This window comes from Crinia signifera, chromosome 11 (assembly GCF_055691185.1).
Source record: "Crinia signifera chromosome 11, ASM5569118v1, whole genome shotgun sequence".
Lineage (NCBI taxonomy): Eukaryota > Metazoa > Chordata > Amphibia > Anura > Myobatrachidae > Crinia > Crinia signifera.
In genome coordinates this window covers 52,257,431-52,277,095 of record NC_139227.1, presented here as the reverse complement: position 1 = coordinate 52,277,095, position 19,665 = coordinate 52,257,431, and the positions used below count along the sequence as shown (strand labels likewise).

At 48.9% G+C, this 19,665-nt stretch overlaps 1 protein-coding gene across 1 annotated transcript in view; it reads right to left on the bottom strand.

Annotated features, from left to right (window-relative positions):
• Window positions 1–7,876: 7,876 nt before the first annotated feature.
• The window catches only part of UTP4 (UTP4 small subunit processome component), a 13,065-nt gene continuing 1,276 nt past the window's right edge, over window positions 7,877–19,665 (bottom strand). The window contains exons 2-17 of the mRNA XM_083164993.1: window positions 18,867–19,026; window positions 18,598–18,789; window positions 18,437–18,521; window positions 15,628–15,717; window positions 15,066–15,277; window positions 14,801–14,972; window positions 14,635–14,726; window positions 14,164–14,260; window positions 13,246–13,310; window positions 11,241–11,363; window positions 10,698–10,854; window positions 9,470–9,576; window positions 9,286–9,381; window positions 9,017–9,202; window positions 8,496–8,606; window positions 7,877–8,245 (exon numbers count right to left, since the gene is read on the bottom strand). Coding sequence (XP_083021119.1) covers window positions 8,129–8,245; window positions 8,496–8,606; window positions 9,017–9,202; window positions 9,286–9,381; window positions 9,470–9,576; window positions 10,698–10,854; window positions 11,241–11,363; window positions 13,246–13,310; window positions 14,164–14,260; window positions 14,635–14,726; window positions 14,801–14,972; window positions 15,066–15,277; window positions 15,628–15,717; window positions 18,437–18,521; window positions 18,598–18,789; window positions 18,867–19,025 — 2,061 coding nt within the window. The 5' untranslated portion in view covers window position 19,026 and the 3' untranslated portion in view covers window positions 7,877–8,128. The remainder of the gene's footprint in view (window positions 8,246–8,495; window positions 8,607–9,016; window positions 9,203–9,285; window positions 9,382–9,469; window positions 9,577–10,697; window positions 10,855–11,240; window positions 11,364–13,245; window positions 13,311–14,163; window positions 14,261–14,634; window positions 14,727–14,800; window positions 14,973–15,065; window positions 15,278–15,627; window positions 15,718–18,436; window positions 18,522–18,597; window positions 18,790–18,866; window positions 19,027–19,665) is intronic.

The window sequence follows — 19,665 nt, the reverse complement described above, 5'->3', positions numbered from 1 at the left end:
GCATCGTATGCCAGCAAATGGCATGCAATGCGATGCAATTTTTAATTGTACAAGCACCCTGATGGGTGCTTGCAATGTTAAATGCACCCCCATTGTCAACGCGACCCCCACTATCAACGCCAACCCGAAGCGTGGCGAGCGGCGGCGGTACGTGTCCTCCGACCTTTTCATACCCCCACTATCCATGTTGGCGTGGAATTGATTTTAGATAGTGTGGCGAGCCCGAAGCGTGGCGAGCGCTCGCGGATTACTTTACATGTATTCCGCGTCCCCTCGCGGGGCTCTCTGCGCTCCCCACACTATCTGAAATTAACTCCACGCCGACGTGGATAGTGGGGGTATGAAAAAGGTCGGAGGACGCGTACCGCCGCCCCTCCGGGCGCGCTGCGCTCGCCACGCTTCGGGTTGGCGTTGATAGTGGGGGTGGCGCTGACAATGGGGGTGCATTTAATATTGTAAGCACCCATCAGGGTGCTTGTACAATTAAAAATCGCATTGCATGCCGCTATATTGCATGCGATGCGATGCAGTACGATGAACATCGTGGGCGCCATGATAATACACAAGTACCAAAATCTTTCATATACAAGGCTATTTACATAATGGCCTGGGTTTGAATTCCAAGGGTGGGAGCAGGGTCCATTTTAATCAGTGCATTCCTGTCCTTGGTGCCTGATTCAGAACTGATTGCTGGGCTGCGGGCTGGATCCGGTGCACTCCTCTGCACTCTACACTGCAGCCGATAGCCTGCAGTGTAGAGTGCAGAGGAGTGCACCAGGCCCCGCCCTCAGGCTACCGGCTGTAGTGTACAGTGCGGAGGAGGTGTGCACCAGGCACGGCCCTCAGGCTCCCGGCTGTAGTGTAGAGTACAGAGGAGGTGTGTAGCGGGCCCAGCCCACAGGCTCCCGGATGCAGTGTCACATAGAGTGTGGAGGAGGTGTACACCAGGCCCGGCCCTCAGGCTACCGGCTGCAGTGTAAGGGTGGAGGAGGTATCCACTGGGTCCGGTCCTCAGGCTCCCGGCTGTAGTGTAGATTGCAGAGGAGGTGTGCAGTGGGCCCAGCCCACAGGCTCCCGGCTGCAGTGTCATGTAGAGTGCGGAGGAGGTGTACACCAGGCCTGGCCCTCAGGCTTCTGGCTGCAGTGTAGTGTAGAGTGCAGAGGTGTGTACCAGGCCTGGCCCTCAGGTTACCGGCTGCAGTGTCATGTAGAGTGTAGCGGGGGTTACACCACACCCGGCCCTCAGGCTACCAGCTGCAGTGTAGTGAAGAGTGTGAAGGAGGTGTGCACCAGGCTCGGCCCTCAGGCTACTGACTGTAGTGTACAAGCGGAGGAGGTGTGCACCAGGCACGGCCCTCAGGCTCCCGGCTGTAGTGTAGAGTACAGAGGAGGTGTGTAGCGGGCCCAGCCCACAGGCTCCCGGATGCAGTGTCACATAGAGTGTGGAGGAGGTGTACACCAGGCCCGGCCCTCAGGCTACCGGCTGCAGTGTCATATAGAGTGTAGATGGGGTGTACACCAGCCCTGGCCCTCAGGTTACCGGCTGCAGTGTCATATAGAGTGTAGAGGGGGTGTACACCAGACCCAGCCCTCAGGCTACCGGCTGCAGTGTGGTGTAGAGAGCGAAGGAGGTGTGCACCAGGCCAGGCCCTCAGTCTACCACTGCAGTGTAGTGCAGAGTGTGGAGAAGATGTACACCAGGCCCGGCCCTCAGGCTTCTGGCTGCAGTGTAGTGTAGCGTGCAGAGATGTGCACCAGGACTGGCCCTCAGGTTACCGGCTGCAGTGTCATGTAGAGTGTAGAGGGGGTTACACCCAGGGCTATATTTCAGCAGGCTCCAGCAGGAACTGAGGCCCTTATTCTAATTCACTCTTTCTGACAAAATCTTTCTTAGATGGACAAAACCATGTGCACTGCAGGTGAGGCAGGTGTTACTTGTGCAGAGATAATTAGATTTGGGTGGGGTTTTACTTCAAAGTGAGATCTATATTGCAGTGTAAAAATAAAGCAACCAGTATTTACCCTGCACAGAAACAAAATAAGTCACCCAAATCGAATTCTCTCTGCACATTTTAAATCTGCCCCCTTCAGTGAACATGGTTTTGTCCATCTAAGAAAGATTTTGTCAGAAAGAGTGAACTAGAATAAGGGCCTCAGTTCCTGCTTGAGCCTGCTGAAAAATAGCCCTGTTACACCACACCCGGCCCTCAGGCTACCAGCTGCAGTGTAGTGTAGAGTGCTAAGGAGGTGTGCACCAGGTTCGGCCCTCAGGCTATCAGCTGCAGTGTAGAGTGCAGAGGAGTGCACCGAATCCAGCCCTCAGGCTACTGGCTGTAGTGTACAGTGCGGAGGAGGTGTGCACCAGGCCCCACCCTCAGGCTACCGGCTGTAGTGTACAGTGCGGAGGAAGTGTGCACCAGGCACAGCCCTCAGGCTCCCGGCTGTAGTGTAGAGTGCAGAGGAGATGTGCAGCGGGCCCGGCACTCAGGCTACTGGCTGCAGTGTCATATAGAGTGTAGATGGGGTGTACACTAACCCTGGCCCTCAGGTTATCAGCTGCAGTGTCATATAGAGTGTAGAGGGGGTGTACACCAGACCCAGCCCTCAGGCTACGCAGTGGTAGCCAACCCTAGCCCTCGAGAGCTACCAACAGTTCACATTTTCCAGACAACCTAGCTGCTGCACAGCTGCACTCATTAATCACTGACACATTTTAAAAGGTACACAGATGGAGCTAATTAGCTCACTTGTGATTCTGTGAGGAGACCTGCAAAACATGCACTGTTGGTAGCTCTCGAGGACTAGGGTTGGCTACCCCAGGGCTACAGTCTGCAGTGTGCGAAGGAGGTGTGCACCAGGCCAGGCCCTTTGCACTACACTGCAGTGGTAGACTGAGTGTGGAGAAGATGCGCACCGGGCCCTTCTCTCAGACTACCGGCTGCAGTGTAATGTAGAGTGCAGAGGTGGTGTGCACCAGGCCCGGCCCTCAGGCTACCACTGCAGTGTAGTGTAGAGTGCAGAGGAGGTGTGCACCAGGTTCGGCCCTCAGGCTACCGACTGCAGTGTAGAGTGTGGAGGAATGCATCAGGTCCAGCCCTCAGGCTACTGGCTGTAGTGTACAGAGCGGAGGAGGTGTGCACCAGGCCCGGCCCTCAGGTTACCAGCTGCAGCATAGTGAAGAGTGCGGAGGAGGTGTGCACCAGGCCCAGCCCTCAGGCTACCGCTGCAGTGTAGTGTAGAGTACGGAGGTGGTGTGCACTAGGCTTTTCCCCTTAGGCTATTGGCTGCAGTGTAGTGTAGAGTGCGGAGGAGGTGTGCACCAGGCTTGGCCCTCAGGCTAAAGGCCAGAGTGCAGAGGAGGTGTACACCAGACACAGCCCTCAGGCTACCGGCTGTAGTGTAGTGTAGAGTGCAAAGGAGGTGTGCACCAGGCCGGGCCAGCTTATTTGGGCTGGTAATGGGATCGGGAAACTTGCATCCAGGAAGACTGTGTCCAATATTGCAGACTCTGGTCCCGCCTACAAAAAAGGGGTGACACGGCAAAACATTTTGAAGAACAGCGCCGGCCCCAAATATGACACGACTAGGCTAGTACGAGGTAAATGTCCTAAATGGATGGTCACCAAGCCAGTCAGCTACCACCCCATTTTATTTAAAACATGGTCCGCCGCCAGACGCAGCAATCGCGTCCACTAGTCTGTTTCCATGTGCGCATGCTGGATACATCTTTGGTCTGCTGACATCCAGCCACATTTCCATCCAGGCCGTGTCACACAGCGCTTTACAGACAGCATTTACTCAGCCCTCAGGGCGCTCTAACAGGCCAGGGATTTAGGATCTTCTTGGCTAAGTACAGATGGTTAAAACAAAACAAGCGGGATCTTTATTAAAGCGTGGAGAGAAAGTTTCAACTAATCAGATCCTGTCATTTTTCAGACATAGCCTGTAACATGGCAGTTAGGAGCCAATTAGTTGGTACTGTCTTTATCTGGACTGTTTGGAGGCCTTGAGGACAGAGTCTAGGAACCCCGGACATACACTTTTCTACATATAATCCCCCCTCCCCCCGTGCGCAGGTGTAATAACGAGCATACAACATTAGATTCTGCCATGAGACGGGTTCAGTGACCACACACACACACACACACACACACACACACACACACACACACACACACACACACACACACACACACACACACACACACACCAGCTGATCCGGGCTCCATGACAAGTGCAAGGCGTTCCTTCCTTCCTGAGGATGCACACGCAGAGATCTGTGACAGTCCCCATTGTTCCCGGGCTGATTATACGGAAAGTCAGGACATGTGTGACTCGTGCGTAATCCCTGATACCTGCACCAGGAGCTACAGTAACCCATTTCTGCCACATCTGTCCTGGACAAACATCCCCAGGGAACATCCTTTCCTCCCCAGGTCTTCCTGTTTTGTAACTGGAAATCTGTAACCTGAAGCCACCATTCCTCTGCCCGTTTGGAAGACCTTCCTATTGTGCAACGCCAGTTGGGGCGCGGAGACATTCTGCAGCATAGCGCCCGTTACTGATATCATTCGTCGCCATGCATGTACAGACAATTAGGACATTGCTACCTTAACGTTATTGCGCATATTATTGTAAAAATTGTCTATTGTGTAGGGTGCCGGATAACTGTCCGACAATCGGAATCCCAACAGTCCGTATACCAACATAAGAATCCCGACTGCCAGTGCTCCGACAGGGGGTAGCCCAACTGACAGGGGCTATTCTCCCTTGTGGGGGTCCACAACCCCCATAGAGGGAGAATAGAACCTGTGGCGAAGGAAGCGAACCACCAAGCCCGCAATGGGCTTCTTTGCACTCCCCCCACCCCCACCTGTCGGGGCACCGGCAGTCGGCATTCTGATGTCGGTATACTGACTGTCGGACAGTCATAACACACCCTCATTGTGTATGCACCTAAGATGGGTACAAATTAAATGAACCAGAAATTATGGCTTGGCTTTGCATAGGTCTAAAAAATGGCCGCAATATAGAGGCAGGGATTATACATATCCTTAAGACTTTGGAAAGAGGCTTGGCTTTGTATTGTTAAAAAAATGTCTGCTGGAAAACCGAAAACAAGGCTTGGAAAATGAAACAAAGATGGTCCCGGTAATCCCCAAAAGTAAATGCGAAAAAGAGGCTTGAAGAAGAGGCCCTGCAGTCCCGGGCACCACCACAAACTAAGAAGTACCACTGGGATCTACAATCTCTGGTAACCCACTTCTCCTAATATATGGCCACAGGAACACCATCCTTCCAATCCGGAGTGCATCTCTGGTAAAAGGGAGGAATATACATCTTCAATTTGGAAAGTCACAAAAACAGCCATTGGAGGATTACTACTTATTGCAGGACTGGTAAATATGAGAATCTTGCCTCAATCATTCAAGAACTATATGATATAGAGCCTGAGTCCATTTGAGCCATTATAGCCTCACAATATATCAAATAGTGCCATCCTTTATTTATGTTACATGTTGTATTATCTGTCTGAATATAAATATGTGCACTTCTGAAGATTACTAATTATGTATAATTCTTAAGTGATTTTTTTAATAAATTGGTAACTTGTTTAAAAAACTGAATCATTTAAACATTACGCTGAACACAGCCGCGCCTTCTATAGTACTGGTGACTTGTCACTAGCACTTCATTTCCATTAGAAATGTCATGTTGTTAACGATTTCCCTTAAGCTTGCTGTTCTTCCTCAAAAATGATATGGAGTGTACACATTAAACGATTTTACAAATGAGTATCACAGTCATTGACGATATAGTCAGGATTGAGATGTACAGACGAGAGGGGGTCACTAACGCATCGTTATCGAAATAGTGCATACACGCTAGACGATATGCACACAAATATCAGTCGCAATATCGCTATCATGCAGACATGTTTCCTCCCAACTAGTAGGATCGTACCGGCCCCACGCCACAGACAAGTCTCCTGTAAAGGAGACCAGAAAGGAAGATGCGGCCTGGCGGTAGAACCCAACCATTTCTAGTCAATTCTGCCGCCTCTGATTACAAATTACAGACTTCCCATTTTCATGTGTCGGGAAACCATTGCAGGAGCCACTGACCTTAGCCCTCACTAATTAGTGATTAATGACTGATATAATATTGGCATTTATTGTTAATTCTTCCATTAGTGCCGCTAATGACAGATCACTAGCGAGAGGACTAATTCACGTCAGGTACTATTTACAGATCATTACTGGGATAGGGCGAAGCTCTGTATTTGGGGACCCCAATGTTGTCTTACTGCAGTGATGAGATGTAGTTCCTGCAGTATTTAGTTATCTCGCCAGGACACATTACTTGCATCCCCGGAGATGTCAGTCCACCAGCTTACCACCTGCTCCGCCATCCTCTCTTCAGGAGCGGTCATTGTACCAGCGTGGCGAAGACAGGCCACCTGTAATACAGTATCTCACACAGTATATAACAGCCAGAGTTATTGCAGTATGTAATGCTGTGACATACAATGGAGTTGAAGAATGACACCACAAACAGAATAAATCCCCAAACTGTATTATTTGCCTACACTATAATATTATGGCTGATGGGTTCATCGAAATGGTGAAATTCTTATTTTTGGTATACATATTAGGCAGGAGCACAGCTCCAACTAGTGGGCACTTTGGGAACTGCACCCTCTGGCAACAGGGAGTATACAATGCATTTGGAAAGTATTCACAGCGCTTCACTTGTTCCACATTTTGTTATGTTACAGCCTTATTCCAAAATGGAATATATTTTTACCCTCACAGTACACCATAATGACAATGTGAGGAAAATTTACGGGAGGAGTGAATTAAAGTGGTTTGCAAGCCAGCAGCCACTAGATGGCACCTGACAGAGCAATTCAGGTGTATCCTCACAATCAATTCCTGTATCCCTCTGCCGCCATTCACCCAATTATTACAGGACATCACTGCACTCAGTCCCCAGCATCACACACTTCTGATACAGATGTTATGGAGAGGTGCATGGGAATAGGAGAGGCATTGTGTCGTAATTTACTGTATTCATAGCCAAAATTTTGACACTGAAATATGAACAACTGGAAAATAACTTTGTGAAAATGTCAACGTTAGGGTTAGGCACATCGGACACAATGGATTGTCAGCATTATGACCATGTTGACTTTTAAACAGTGGTGACAAGCAGAATATCTAGAAATATTCTAGGTCAACATTCTCATGCACTGTCCACCTAATATGGCGAATCCTGATTCTGGGGTCACACCCAGACTCGTTCCCACTAAAGTCCTGCACGTCTGCCTTATATCAGAGGACCCCCCCCCCCATCTTCTGCCCTGAGGTAGATGTACCTTACCTGGTGAGCTCTGCCGGGGAGGCGCACCCCCCTTCTCCAGATAACCTGCTCTTCCCCGGGGTGAGGATTCATTTTACTTGTAACACAATGCACAAAGGTGACGTTACAAATGAGCACCGGAAAAGTGGATGACGGGAGCTGTGATGATGACACTACGATAGCGATGTATTGTCATAGCATCCATGAGCGCATCATACGGAGCATGTGTTATCCTGCACATGCCTGCGTAAGCATCTTGCTGTCACCAGACCGCCACGCTTTGATGGCATATTAGAACCAGCACAAATGAATTTCCAGGCAACGGTTAAACATTTCTGTCAGGACAATTGAATGCCAGGTGATAGAAAGCTAGGGGTCATGTGGGGTCAGAGCACTGCGGCCTGATTGCTCCCTGTATTCCTGGCTTTTAGAGATGATGACCAGCAAGTACTGTGCAAATATGTAACAGCAAACGGATACAAATATATTACGTGAATAAAACTGTACTCGATAATCGGAATAATGGATTTTACTTGTTGCAACAATCAGATAATGAGCTGAATTTACCAGTTCATAGAAAATATAACTCAGCCCCTCGGTGGTTCCGTGGTTGTGTCCATGGGCCCATTTCTGGCACCAAGACCTGAGTTCAATCCAAGTCCATTTTATTCCAGTCCAAGCCCAGGACATGGTCTGCAAACAGTCCAAGTCCGCAATAAAACCAAATGCCCGGAAACAGTATACCGGTATTACAGTCTCACAAGGATTATGTCCCAAATTTCTTCTCTTTCATAGGTGGCGGGAGCTGAGCCAGAATGTCACAGATAGGTCTCTCCACCAGGACTAGTTCCCCATCGTCCAATAAGTCCATGAAGAGCAGCGGCTGCAAGGAGCGTGACACCCGGCGCAGACATTAAGGGTTAGAGGGGGAGAGAGAAGAACAGAGTTACAGGGGAAACAGCAATGGGACAGATATTATTCAGCTGACAATGGGCACGTACTATGGGCATGTAAGCGTCACAGACTGGTCTGCCCTCACACAGCTGGCAAGCAGTAAGGTAATATGGTCCTCATTATGGTGGACTGTATACAGCGCCTGGGATGGGCGGAGAGGCCCAGATTGCACTGCTCACCTGATACTTCCTGGTTATTTTAAAGGCGTGCGCCTGACTCTTCCTCGCTCGCTCCGAGAGACGCTTCAGTGAGATCTGGTTGACAAGTGCGGTCTTATCATCTGGAAGCGGCTGAGCAGAGACACACAATAAGGCAATTACAATGCAGCAGACAACATGGCGCATTATCCCAAGTGCAACACCAATCCCTGCCTAATGGAAATTCCTGCCAGTGTACAGGGAAGACACAAGACTCTTAACCAGAAGGCCGTGCACCTGCACAAAAAGGAGAGAGAGGCAATGAGCAGGAAGGTGCTCAGGCCCAGCCAACCAGATGTCGCCATCAGCACAGCACTACAATAAATGTATTATACACATACAAAGAGACGTGGGACCAGGGTCACATGTAATGCCAACACAATCACGTGTAAGTTTGCAAAGATATATATGAGGTATGTACAACCCTCCCCCCGCTACATGCGGCCACATTCAGAGCTGCGCGAGGCTCCTAATCAGGTACACAGGGAAATTACTTCACTCACTAGAGACTTATCCAGGACGCAGAACATGTAGTTGTCATGCATCAGAATATCCTCAGGCCTTGAGGGGTTAAAGGCGATGCCAGTGATGGGCGTGTCTCTTTCCTGCCAATCACGATGGAGACCATGTTGCAGGACCCTGCGGCTCCAGTCAGTGTACTGTTTCTGTGCAATGCTGAACTCTAGCACCTGAGGGGGAGAGACACCAGGTGACAACAACCAGACGTGCGCTATATGAGTGCAGCATGTCCCACGTCAGGGGGAGCACTCACCTGCTGGTCCGCGTGAGCTATCACCAAGTTATTGGTAGACGGGTGGATACTGATGGCGGTAGGAGGGGAGTTATACTGCGGCACTGAGCACCGGAACTGTAAGGAGTAGAAATGAGATGGGTGTAAATGCAGAACGGGAGGGTATAATATTTCCGTGTTATACTGCGCCTCATGCAGTCCCTACCTTTAGCTCCTTAACATCATAGACATCAATCTGTGAACTGGGACATGCCGCCGCCAGTAGGGACCCATCCGCGCTCACAGCCAACAGGTGCACGGGATTAGGAGAACCTGCCGACACAAATCCTCAACAGTCAGTCGAAGCGACTCCCAACATTCAGAGATGCCACATCTACTCCCCCCATCATCATCCATAACGGCAGCAGCCAGTCCTCCCCATATCATCATCATCCTACAAACCGGCAGCAGCCAGTCCCCCCCCCCCCCCCATACTGATGAGAGCAGCCAGTCTCCCCCCTTCACCGAGCAGCCAGTTGTCCCCCCACCCAATCCCTCCTCCATACTGAGAGCAGCCAGTCTCCCCCGCAATCCTCCTCCATACTGAGAGCAGCCAGGCCCCTCCCCCCCATCATCCTATACCCACAGCAGCCATTCCCCCCCTATCAACTGCCATACCCACAGCAGCCATTCCCCCCTATCAACCGCCATACCCACAGCAGCCAGTCTCCCCACCACCCCATACAGAGTAGCCAGTCTCTACCACCCCCCCAATAACGAAAGCAGTCAGTGCCCCCCCCCCCCATCCTGAGAGCAGCCAGTCCCAACCACCCCATCCTGAGAGCAGCCAGTCCCCCATCATTCTTTATACAGAGAGCAGCCAGTATCTGCTCCCCATCATCCTCCATACCCATAGCAGTAAATCCCGCCACCATCATCCTCCATACTGGGAGCAGCCAGTCCCCCCCCAGTATCCTCCATACCGGGAGCAGCAGGTGTCCCCATCACCCTCCATACCGAGACCAGTCAGTGTCCCCCCCCTCCCCATCATCCTCCATACCGAGAGCAGCCAGTGCCCAACCCCCCCCATCATCATCCTCCATACCGAGAGCAGCCAGTGTCCGCCCCCCCATCATTGGGTGCCGGAAGCGTTCCCGACAGTCCAGACAGCCGGGTGCCTGACGGCCAGCCGCTATTTTCCCTCGTGGGGGTCCACAACCCCCGTAGAGGGAGAATAGAATAGGCGGCTCGCTTAGCGAACCACCGTGCCCGCAGCGTGGCAAGTGCAGCGAGCCCGCAAGCGGCATTTTTGCGCTCGCCATGCTTTCTGAGTACGGGCAGTTGGGATCCCGACGTTGGGCTAATGACTGCTGGGATCCCGACTGTCGGAGCCCCATACCACACCCCCCATCATCATACACGCCGACAGCAGCCAGTCCCCCTATCTCCATTACCTGATGGGGGCTGTAGGGTGTGACGGTGTTGCCAGCTGCCCTCAGAAAGGTCCAGTACATGGATAGATGCCCCCTCTGACCCCACATAGAGGCGCGTGGAGTCAGGAGAGAACAGAAGTTGCAGACCTGCAGTTCGCGGATGGGGCACTTTAGGAACCTGCATGTGGGGGAGGGGGGGGGGGGGGGACAGACATGGGAGGAAATGTAATAGGATAAGAGATTTAGAAAGTGAGAGATTTGGTAAGAAATCTCCAGGTTTTTTAAAGCAGCAATCATTTACACTACAAAACCAGTTTAATTTTGCAGTGTAAATGATTGCCGCTTAAAAAAAAAAAAAAAAAAAAGCCTGAAGATTTCCCTACAAATCTCTCACTTTCTGAATCTCTCACCCAGGAAATTAGATCATTGTACCCATGTACAGCGGTGTAAAAGTCTATGAATCAGACCCTTCCTACAGAACCACGGCCTGTGTCAAACTAATAGGTACCACACTGTGCCTATCTGAGAAGCAGCAGACCAAAGCTCTGTGCAGGGATTACTCACCCGGCTGATGCTGATATTATCATTGTCGTATTGCAGCCTGTGCAGGAACAGACGGGAGGACGTGGCATAAGTAACCCAGGAACCGCAGCGGGAGATTGCGCTGCATCGGATGCTCTCGCTTCCCTAAGGGGAGAGATACAGTCAGAGGAATGGGCTGTGCACCATCGGATCACTGTAACACTAATTATCTATACACCAATGTATTTTTATCATCAGGCTGATCCCCTCTGGGGGTGCAACAGCTCAGCTACGCTCCCCACACTGGACACACCTTTATCCAGACAGCAGCCTTCTCACAAACGGCTGAATGTGGATGAAAAGCACAGAACACAACATATTGATATGACAGCGACACATCTGCAGTGCTCTATAGGGAAGGGGACAAAATAACCACACAGAAATAACACAATATACAGTATATACTGATCATACAGAGGGGGAGTGTCACGACCACCATGTCAGCTACCCTGGCTCGCTGTGCTGTCCTGAGCCCACAGTCCTCTGATAGGTTACCCTCTGCCCTGGCGCTCACCTCTGCTGATTCCTATGCTGCTGGCTGTCTGCGCTTCGTCACCACCAGGTGACCTCCTCCTCACCTCTCATGCCATGCAGGCTCTGGGTGGCGTGAGGCATGAGCCGCCATGATGGGTCCGTGTCAGGTGAGGCCTCTGGCCAAGAGACGCCGGCTGCAGTGCCTCCGCGTACAGTCACCGCCGGCTGGTTTCTGTTGCCGCATCTGGCGGTGGCCATCTTCTTGGTTACTACAGCCTATGCTGCGTGGCTCCAATCTGTGAGCTCACATGCTCAGCCTTCAAATACTGACTAGCTGGGCCAGACCGGCAGTCAGTACAATGATGTCCACCCGCTCACATCATTGAGCACTCCTGGCTACCTGTAGTTCCCACTACAGTTCTATCGTGTATCCTGGTGAAGTCTACTCCAATCTTTCTGCTGATCGTCCACTGTGTTACCATATCATCACTGAACCCTCTGCCGCCTATAAGGATAGGACAAGGTTAACACCCCAAAGGGTGTTATCTTCTTCTTCATTCCTGACTGTTATTATCTGCGGTCGCATCCCTGGTTCTGCAGCTACGATCTTACTCAGTACAGATTCATCTGGACTTCATCTTCTTCTTATTCCAATCCTTCAACCAATCATACAATCCTTCTTTCAATCACCCAATCATCCAATCCTGCAATCCTCCAACTTATCAATCATCTTCAAAGCTCTTCAATAAGTAGTGTATATTATTGTCTGCTTCCAATTTATCAAATTCTACAGTTATTCATTGTGTCATCATTCATAACTTGTACCGCAGTATCTTTATTAAAAAAGGTTTCATTTTATCCACTTGCTTCACTCCCTTCTGTCCTTCATGCAACAGCCCTACATCAAAGCACCCAGCCTCCGTTACACTCCAGCTGGTGCTTCACGAAACGTGACAGGGAGAGGGCCTTCTGTGATACAGATAAAAAGTGTGCTCATTACCCCCCAACATTTCCCAGGTCACCTGCAGGTGCAGATGTGTACTCATTACAAATTTCCAAGAGATCCACAAGTTATTTAGGGTAGGCGATTTCATTGTGTCCAGATCTCCCATGTAGAGCACATACACATGCAGAGATTTGTGGTAAGCGATTTTGCTTAAGCAAAAAAGGTCCGGGCAGTGGTTCAGAAAGAGAGATTGCGATCAGAATCTCCCATTCTGTACACACAGAGAGATTTGCAGTCACTTGCTAAGCAATTTGACTAGATTTTGACTGCATGCACTGACTTAGCAGTTAGCAGGAGATATTTAATCTCTCGGGGCACACACACTGAGAGATCTTGCTTAGAAAATAGCAAAGATTTGCTCGGTGCCATGCCCACTCGCACTCAGCTTTTGCGCATTAGCAAAAAAGTCGCTCCACGTGCACCAGAATGAGAAACCATTACCCAGGCTTTCCTGATAATGTCCCCAGACATAACAGATGCAGTGCTGCCACCTAGAGGCTCTCTCACCTTTCTCTTCAGCTGCAGCAGAAGCTCTTGTTCACGGGCCACAGGAAGGATGTCTCCATCTACCCCTATAACACACAGGACAGGGACAGTTATAAATAAAGTATCAAACTTGTAACCTGGAGAAAGCTGGGATGTGACTCGCACATAGCAACTTTGGCTGATTTATATTTATGGCACTTCTCTGCTTAAGTCATGTACATATTTCACCAGGCAGAGAAGCTTACTTTCATTATTCGGTACTTGTGTAGTTTCACGGCGCCCGATATATCGTATATGATCCGATGCGAGTTTTTACCTGTTCATAACCCCACTACGCATGGAGTTGATTTTATATAGTCTTGGGAGCGCAGTAATTTGTGTCCGCTCGCCACACTATATAAAATCAACTCCATGCGTAGTGGATAGTGGGGTTATGAATAGGTCTAAAAAATCTCTTTGGATCGCATCGATATATCGGCCAATATCGCACTCGATATATCGGGCGCCGTGAAACTACACAAATACCCATTATTCAGTTACAGTGATGTGCTCTTTTGCATTGGGTAGAACTGTATCTACAGAGGAACTTTAGGTCACATCTCTCCCAGGCAACACAACTACCCAACATTTCCCCTGATGTAAAGGTGAGGTTGAGATGTACAGGAGGAGTTCGTAAAAGCTGCAGAACTGTATCTGTATGCAGCCATATGGCAGGATACAGAACCCTTTGTAACACTGCCAGCGAGACAGGTCTGGCTCTCTAACACAAAATGCAGACAGGCCAGTTTGGTCACCTTGCATAAATACTCACAGAGGACAATGCAGAAGTGCATACTGGTACAATCAGCGACCGGACGGATACGCCAGAAAGACCGATTTATACCCATCTGGACTTTGATGAGGATAAGACACCCGTGGCCCTATAGCACTCCCTCTCACCTGATTCATGGGTCTCACCAAGCCGCCACAGTTCCAGATGTTTGGGGAACTGGAAGAGAAGCAAGCGGGACGCTTGGGCGCAGGACACCAGGTGGCGCTGCAGAGAGAAAGAGGCTCAATAATAGCAATTTACTGTCACTATTAAACAAGGTGCAGAAGTGATCAGGTCACCTGTGTATCGCCGCCACTTGTGGAACTACAGATCCCAGCATGCAATGCCAGCACCTGAGCTGTACACATATACTAGGTCAGGCAGAAGTCCCTTATTTACTCACGTATAACATGTAGACACTTGCAGTTCAAGAACTCATGGAGTGCATTCGAGTTTGACATGGCATGCTGGGACTTCTAGTTCCCCAGGCTGTCAGAATACTAGCATTTTCAGCATCTGCAGGAGCTGAATGCAAATTGTACATAGCTTGGTATGGGAATATTGGACACAAATAGTGTTACCCAGACAGCAAGACCTACATGCGGGAACGTGATCTTCCTCAGTGCCGCTTCATAGGACTGTTCCTGTATCTTCTCCAACAAGGGCCGACAGACAACTTGGCCGTCAACACCTGCGAGATAAGGAGTCCTTAGCACTGAAGAAAAGCAATAGCGCGGTCTGAAGCTCCTCGCGGGGACAACGTACCTCCGGAAATGAGAGCATTGCTACTGTGTGCCACCGCTCTGACGTCGTGGGTGTGATGCCGGAAGGGTTTGGTGGAGACCCACTGCTGCTCAACCTTCCCGTCCTGCACAGTCAGGAGCTGGAACTGGTAGATGACCCCCTGGCTGGTGCCCACCACCAAGCTGTCCTCTGACTTACATGGGAATAAAACCACAGCGTAGATCAGTATTATAGTCCAGTAAGATCTGGGATATTAAAGTAGCCTCCAGTGAGCGGCAGTACACACCTGGGACACCGCAAGGCACAGGAGGTCACAGTTGGCCACCGGGTAAGACCGCATAAGCGTCCCCCTCTCTAAGTCCCAGAACTGCAGCCTCCCAGTGGAATCCACACTGACAATCTGTCCACAGGAGAGAACAGCCACACTCCATATGACGCACTCACGCTTCCGGCCACTCAATGGACGCCGGTCCACTGTCAGCATCTGCACTTGGTGGCCTAGGCATGGAGAAGACAACCAGAATTATGGTCAAACATGTTCCAGGCATAAAAGAGAAACTTTAATAGGCCATAATTATATATTGAGATGAAATAGTGGCGCACTTTCCTGCTATGTCCCGCTTTTTACCCATTTATAGAGGACGGGTTGGGGGCGCACAAAGATGGTGTGTGCCTACCGGCTCCCATGGTACACGTGCCTCTTGTTGAGTAACACAGTTTATGCGAACACCCATTATAAATTGTGCGTGGATAACGCTGCTCCTTGTGTATATACAGTGACCAGGGCTGTACCCAAAGCCAGTATACAGCTGTCAGTGATTTCACCAGCTCACACTATGTATAATTACCTGACAAAACACTGAATACTCGGATCACGTTAATGGAACCGGTGACGATATGCGACCCCGATGGGTGCCAAGCAAGACAGAGGATGCGACCTGAGAGAGTCAGAAATACAAAGAGAGGATGGTGGTCAGCGTAACTGGGACACTTGCAAATGACATTGGGAGAGAGATACGTTCTCTTTTTTTTCAGACTTTTTTTTTTTCAAACTAAGCCCGTATCACGGCATCTAGAACCCAATTTGCTGCTTCTTCATCTCTCGCCAACTGTATCTCTCACCAATGCTTAATACACAGAAGCTAAAGCCTATAATCAAGGAAGTTAGGAGATGGTTGGCTACTACTTTGGGGAAGATGTATGAAGCAGTGATAAGGGAGGAGAAGTAAGCCAGAGGAGAAGTGGCCCATGGCAACCAATCAGCACTGAAGTAACATCTATAATTTGCATAATATAAAATTGTACAGAGCAGCGGATTGATTGCCATGAGCCACTTCTCCCTTATTACTGCTCCCAACAAAATTAACCCTAGTATGTCTGTGTGAGTGTACATGTGGTAGGGAATATAGATTGTAAGCTCCTCTGGGGCAGGGACTGATGTGAATGTTCAAATATTCTCTGTAAAGCGCTGCGTAATATGTATGCGCTATATAAGAAACTGCTAATAAATAAATAAATACAGCTACCCCTATATCCCTATCCAATGCTTACTACAGTGGTCGCCAACCCGTTGCTCAAGAGCTCACGGAAGCCTTCCGGGTGGCTTGCCCTGTCCGCCCGCCTGCCTATCTGTCCATTCATCTCTCCCTCCCTCACCCGCCAGTGTGATTCGCCGCCGATAATTCAGAGGAGAGGAGAGCGCATTGCGTGTCTCTCCTTCCCCTCAGTGTGTATCCATTTGACTGGGCCACCATCAGCCAAACAGAACTCGCAGGTCGGCAGCCAATCAGGAGCCAGCCCGCGAGCTTTGATTTGCTGACGGACAGTCCAGACACAGGGAATGGAAGCGCCAGCACTGCAGCAATGGAGGATGGAGCAGCCAGCCAGCCAGCAGAGGAGCACTGGACTCTAATATCCCCGGCAGAAGCAGGAACAACAAAAATAGTGAGTTTTGCTGCTGCTGGCACAGTGGGGGCATACCTGGTTTCAGTGGGAGGCATTCCTGGCACAGTAAAGGCATACCTGTTTCTGTGGGGGCATTCATGGCACAGTGGGGGGCATTCATGGCACAGTGGGGGGCATTCCTGGCACAGTAAAGGCATACCTGTTTCTGGGACAGTGAGGGCATACCTGGCACAGTGGGGGTCCTAAACTGTCTTGTACTGTAATTTGTTATGCGTTTTTGCTAATAACTATACTCTGTAAAGCGCTGCGGAATATGTATGCGCTATATAAGAAACTGTTAATAAAAGAAGGAGAAAAATACTCTTTTTGTTGGGGCACTCTTTAATTGACTGATTTATTGTAATGTAATAAGTATGGTGTGGGATTACGTTAATATTGAAGATAAACTCCTAATCAAAAATTTTGGTTTTGCTGTGTTTTTGGGGTAATACCCCGATGATAGTTAAAATTTAACTTTTATTGTCTCAAGAATAAAATAAATTAGGATGGGTTGACACACACAAGACAAAAAAAATATATAATATGTGTACTCTAATACACTATGTAGGAGAATCTCAATGTAGTCTCCTTTTATGCTGTCAATATGGAAAGTATAACATTGTTTTAGAAAGAGCTCAGTACAATCCAACAATAAAAAAATGTCAACATTGTTTTTTTATTGTTGCATTGTACTGAGTTCTTTCTAAAACAATGTTATACTTTCCATATTGACAGCATAACCTTACTGTTCTATCTATCCAGGAAGGAGACTAAATTGAGATTCTCCTACATAGTGTATTAGAGTACACACATTATATATATTTTTTGTCTTGTATGTGTCTGTATCAGTGTGTGTAAACCCATCCTAATTTATTTTATTCTTGAGTCAATAAAAGTTAAATTTTAACTATTTTCATCGGGGTATTACCCCAAAAAACACAGCAAAACCAATATTTTTGATTAGGAGTTTATTTTCAATATTAACATAATCCCACAACATTACAATAAATCGGTCAATTAAAGAGTGCCCCAACAAACAGTCTTTTTTCTCCTTCTTTTGCTTGACAATTTTACTCTCATGGGAGCACCTCCACACCTTTTATTTGTTCAGAATTTCTCAGACATTCTATAACTGTGGATTACTCTATTTATTAGTTCTACACACAGACCCTCTACGCCTGTGCACTTGCATTCCCAGTTCCCTTTTCCCTGTAAAAGAAAACAGTGGGGGGCATACCTGGCACCATGGGAGCATAAGTGTATCTAGCACTATTGGGGGCATATGTATATCTGGCACTGCACTATTGGAGACATATGTGTATCTGGCACTATTTGGGCATATGTATTATTGGGGGCATATGTGTATCACACCCCCATTTTCATTGGACGCACCCCATGTGGCTACACCCATTTTTGGTGTGCACCACAGTACAGTATGTAGCATAAGTAATGTGTCAGGGGCATTACAGTGTGTGGCATAATGTGTAAAGGGCATTATTTGGTTATTAGGCAGATTATTTTTTTTATGTTAGTAGCTCTTCGGGTGGTTTATTTTGCCGCGAGTAGCTCACACCCCAAAAAAGGTTGGAGACCACTGGCTTAGTACATAGGCCCCACAGCCTTTAACAGGATTAGGAGCCGATCGGCTGGTACTTTATCTCTTTCTCCAAGCCTTGATAAATCTCCCCCATTATCACTTAATGGTTCAGGCACCTTTCTGGCGATCCAAGTTCTTCTCAAACACAACACTCTCTGGATTGATGCTAAACAGCTTGATGGAACCGTCCTCACAGCTAACCTGCATTACAGAGAAGGAATACAGCTCAGAGATCGCCTTTATGGCGTAGAAGAGACTATACATGGGTAGGACTTACTGCAAGATGAGAGCCGCTGGGACTGGCAGCGATACTCCAGATGGGGCCTCCGAAAGCATCAAGAGAATATTTCATGCACTGTTTCTGCAGGTCGTACTCTGCAATCGCCCCATTCAGACCGGCAGAGAAGAGTCGGTCACCGGCCACCCAGCAGATGGACTCTATGCACCTGGTCTCATCACCCGGAACAATCTGCAGAGCACAGAGTATATGAATGGAATACCCAGCAGGCAGTGTATGCAAGTTATACACACTCAGGGTCCTCTTACTGTCTCCTGGTAGTAGTTGGCAGGAAAGTTGTAAACTTCCACAGATCCATCGCTACGTGCCACAGCCAGCCTCTCGGTCTGCTCGGAGAACGCCATACACCTTACACCAGATGGCACATAGTCAAAGAACCGGACACGGTGTACCTTAAACTCTCCCATCCTGGGAAATGGCACAGATGGACGATACATTTAGTACATGGCTTTAATAATGTAAAGCTGCCAGTGTGTACTACAGCGTCCCACATCTAAGCTGTACTACAGTGACAGGTATATAAAACATAACTTATTTGGTGGGTTGTGTTGTCACTTGTGTCACATAATTCCCTGATGCCAGACAATACCCAAGGTACGGAGGGGACCAGTCTCCTGTGTATTTGTACCCATGCTGCCCTGCTTCTATAATTCATATAAATTAATATACAGGCAATAATGATCTAGGCACTCAGCATAGAGCGGAATACAATTGTGACTTTACTACAGAATGTGCATATTCCTAACCCCAGAGGCGTCACTGCTGCTGGCCTGATTACAGATTAATTATAACAAGGATATAATAATAAGATAGAGTTGCCAGATAATCGTTGTACAATGGGTATCACACAGCCGGAATCAGTGCTTGTGATCGATCACTCACTATGGGGACAATTCAATTGTTTTGTGGGAGTTCAAATGTAACTGTCCCCTCCCATTTGGTGCGCATGCCCTGAGTGCGCACCCATTTGTACCAGATGTAACTGCTTTGCGCAAAGTGGGTAAACCTGTCTAAAGTCTGGGTTAGGGCACCAAAACCAGTGTTCTC